At 41.2% G+C, this 3,381-nt stretch overlaps 1 protein-coding gene across 1 annotated transcript; it reads left to right on the top strand.

The window, feature by feature from the left end:
• On the top strand, positions 1–2,852 carry LOC104945393 (rhodopsin kinase-like). The gene is made up of 3 exons (XM_010771056.1): positions 1–65; positions 635–1,341; positions 2,721–2,852. Exons 2-3 carry the CDS (start codon positions 643–645, stop codon positions 2,850–2,852), a joined length of 831 nt encoding a protein of 276 aa, XP_010769358.1. The 5' UTR covers positions 1–65; positions 635–642.
• Positions 2,853–3,381: the final 529 nt, after the last annotated feature.

Genomic DNA, 3,381 nt, shown 5'->3' with positions numbered 1-3,381 from the left:
TGCTCTGCTTCCCTCACCGCTCCGTAAATCCCTACTGGCGTGATTGTGTTCACAAGCAAGTGCATGTAGGTTAATTTCACTGCCCTTTGAAACTGAAATAAAGCCCTCTTCAGTGCCGTTTGTCTTATGAACAGCAGGGAGCAGCACTTCACAACAAAATCCATCTGTGGGAAAGATTCTCATAACTTTACTATTCTGTATATGAGGCAGACCCCTGAGAAATTAGAAAACTGAAGAAGTATTATGGAATGGACTCAATGTCGATGTCATATATTAAAATGTCAGAATAATGTTATATTCAACTGTAAAAAGGAAATAACTTTGCATTTTTACTTATGTAGAATTTTGTCCAAACGTGTGTTTTAGTGAATAATTAAAAATATGAACAAGATGAAAACATTGTGCTGTTGCTATGGTTTAATTTCTACTTTAAATATGAATGTAATGAGGAGAAAAAAGCTTTTAACTGTAAAACCCAGATCAATGAAAAGCAGAGTAGAAATATCAAGAATAGAATGTAAATATGCAGATCGTTTATCAACATTAATCATCATTATCATTAAGCGTAATTGAGCCCCTTTGAATAGACATAATTCTCTCATTAACTTCCCTTCTTGTTTTGTGTCGGCCAAAGGTGCAGCTATGGACCTCGGTGACTTGGAGACGGTTGTTGCAAACTCTGCCTACGTTTCAGCGCGTGGCTGTATTGATGGAGCGACAGCAGCATCCATGCGTGACAAGAAGATGCGTGCCAGGCTGAAGCTCCCACACATCAGAGATTGTGAACACATGAAAGCATCTGTAGACACAGCTTTTGACAGCATGTGTGTCAATCAGCCCATTGGCAAGCACCTGTTCCTGCAGTTTCTGGAGAGTGAGGCGACCCATAAAAATGCTGGAGAGCTGTGGAAGGACATCGAAGACTACACCGTATGCCAAGAAGCAGACAGAGCGCAGAAGGCCCAGAAAATGGTCAATAAATACTATAAGTCAGCTTCAAAGATGTTTTGCAGCTTCCTGGAGGAGAAGGCCGTTGCTCGGGTCGTTGAAGACTTTAAGAACGCCCGCGGGGACCTTTTCAAAGAGAGCGAGCAGCAGATGCTCAAACACCTGGAGAAGATGGCCCTCACTGGTTTCAAGGACAGCATGTACTTCCTGCGTTATGTCCAGTTCAAATGGTTAGAGAGCCAGCCTTTTGATGAAGACTGGTTCTCTGACTTCAGGGTCCTGGGTAAAGGAGGTTTCGGAGAAGTGTTTGCTTGTCAGGCTAAGGCAACGGGCAAAATGTACGCCAACAAGAAGTTGGAGAAGAAGAGGTTGAAGAAACGTGGGGGCTACCAGGTAAAGCACACATGTGGCAGCAAATAACCATTAGTGGCAATCACAAGAGTAACAACACAAAGTGAGGTCAAACAAGAGGTTAGAGGGGATTTAACCCAGACATTTATTTTACCAAAATGGTTCAATGAAAAGAAAATTGTGACTCTCTAAAATACCTAACAGATCCGCTCAGGGATACTGAACTAAAGCCCACTGCTTCTAAAAGCAAGACTGGTAAAGCTGGTAGGCGTTACCAAAAGAGGAAAAACATTAGACATCCTGTATGGATAAAAGAAAAGCTTCAGTGCAACATTAGTACATTCCCCTGTCCATACGGTACCAGCAGGGGGTGTCATGTGTTATGGAAAGTCTTCAGTCTTTTAAACTACCCTGCAGACTAAATTGTTATTATGGCACATGGTTTGCCACACCGTGAGTAAACCATGCATGAGAGCCAGGATTAGAAAAACCAGGCCCCAAGATAGTTAAGCTAAATGTTCAGTGACTTCAAATATCAGCCAGTAGTATAAGACCGCGTTTTTTTTTACAATCAACAAATTGAGTTAATGATAAGATAACTATTAAGAACTTCAGGGTGCTAATTATGTTTTAAATGATGTCAGACCGAGCAGAGGTAGGCTCGTAGAAACTGTAGCAGCATGTCGTTAGTGGCGCATTAGCAAACGTTACTCACAACAAACAAACAAACAAACAAACAAACAAACTCACAAACGTGTGTTTGTCTCTCGAGCTGCATCTAAAATGTTATTCAGTGCCGTGAGCTCAACGTATATTTCTGAAGTTCTGTCGCCTCGGGCTGCAGCTAGCAGGATGTATGAGCAGGACGTTCACACAGACTTTGTTTGTTTGCACACTGAGCGTGGTTTCTCTGCATTACGATCGCTTTAGCTCACAGCAACAGTCTTTAGTAAATCCACAGACTACGATTTAGATTGTGGTTGTGTTTGCGCTTTTGTAATAAACTTTGTCTATGCATTTGTTCACGTAATTTGTTGTACAACACTCAACTATCCATCCTGCATTTTAAAGGTAGAATATTAGCCCGGCATTGTTGAATCTCATCTTTCTGTAGAGGTTATTAGTATTGATGAATGTTGCGTCAAAATGCAATAGCACCTGCTACAAACATCCAGTCCCCTGTAGCTTCTGTGCTGTGTGTAATTGTAGGTCAGTAGCTGCATACAGTTGCTGTTTCATATATAGCCTACGTCTCCTGTGGTGTTGATAACAAGTATGATAGTTTGTCAAATATACTGTAAGCTTTCCCTCTCTTGAGCCTCATGCCTGTGAGGGTACTGGGTTTCCTTCCTTCTAAAAGTTGGCATTCTTGCTTCTGTTGGACATCAATTATTTCCTGATTTTTAAATGTGTGTTTTTAGGGAGCAATCGTGGAGAAGCGCATCCTCGCTAAAGTTCACAGCCGCTTCATCGTGTCGCTGGCTTACGCCTTCCAGACCAAGTCTGACCTCTGTCTAGTCATGACCATCATGAACGGTGGAGACCTCAGGTGAGCTTTACAAACACCAAGTACAGCCAGTGGTGGGAAGTTACTCAGTTCATTTACTCAAGTATTTGACTTAAGTAGCCTACTTTTTTGACACAATTGTACTTAAGTATTCTCCTAATACACAAAATACACATAACAACCTTGGTAATAAAATATTGTGAAAAGATCCATTCTGCATAACAAGTAATTTCACTGATGATACTTCAAGTACATTTTGCTGATAATAATAATAATAATAATAGTAGATTTAATTTGTTAGCGCTTTTACAGGTGCTCAAAGACCCTTTACAGATAATAGTGAAGAGAAAAGAAAAGAGAAGAAAGGAACAACAAATAAATATATAGTTAAAGTTAAAGTCAAATAATACAAAAACAATCACACATGAAAAGCCAGATTGAAGAGGTGAGTTTTTGTGAGTTTTTTGAAGGTGGTGAGGTCGGTGCAGTCTCTGATGGTGGGAGTGAGTTCCAGAGGGAGGGGGCAGCGACGGAGAAGGCTCTGTCCCCCCCAGGTCCGGTGATTGGTGCGGGTG

Source organism: Notothenia coriiceps, unplaced genomic scaffold (assembly GCF_000735185.1).
Source record: "Notothenia coriiceps isolate Sejong01 unplaced genomic scaffold, NC01 NC01_scaffold00009620, whole genome shotgun sequence".
In the NCBI taxonomy this organism is placed as follows: Eukaryota; Metazoa; Chordata; class Actinopteri; order Perciformes; family Nototheniidae; genus Notothenia; species Notothenia coriiceps.
Note: the sequence above shows the minus strand (reverse complement) of the source record. Positions and strands in the feature narration are given on the sequence as shown.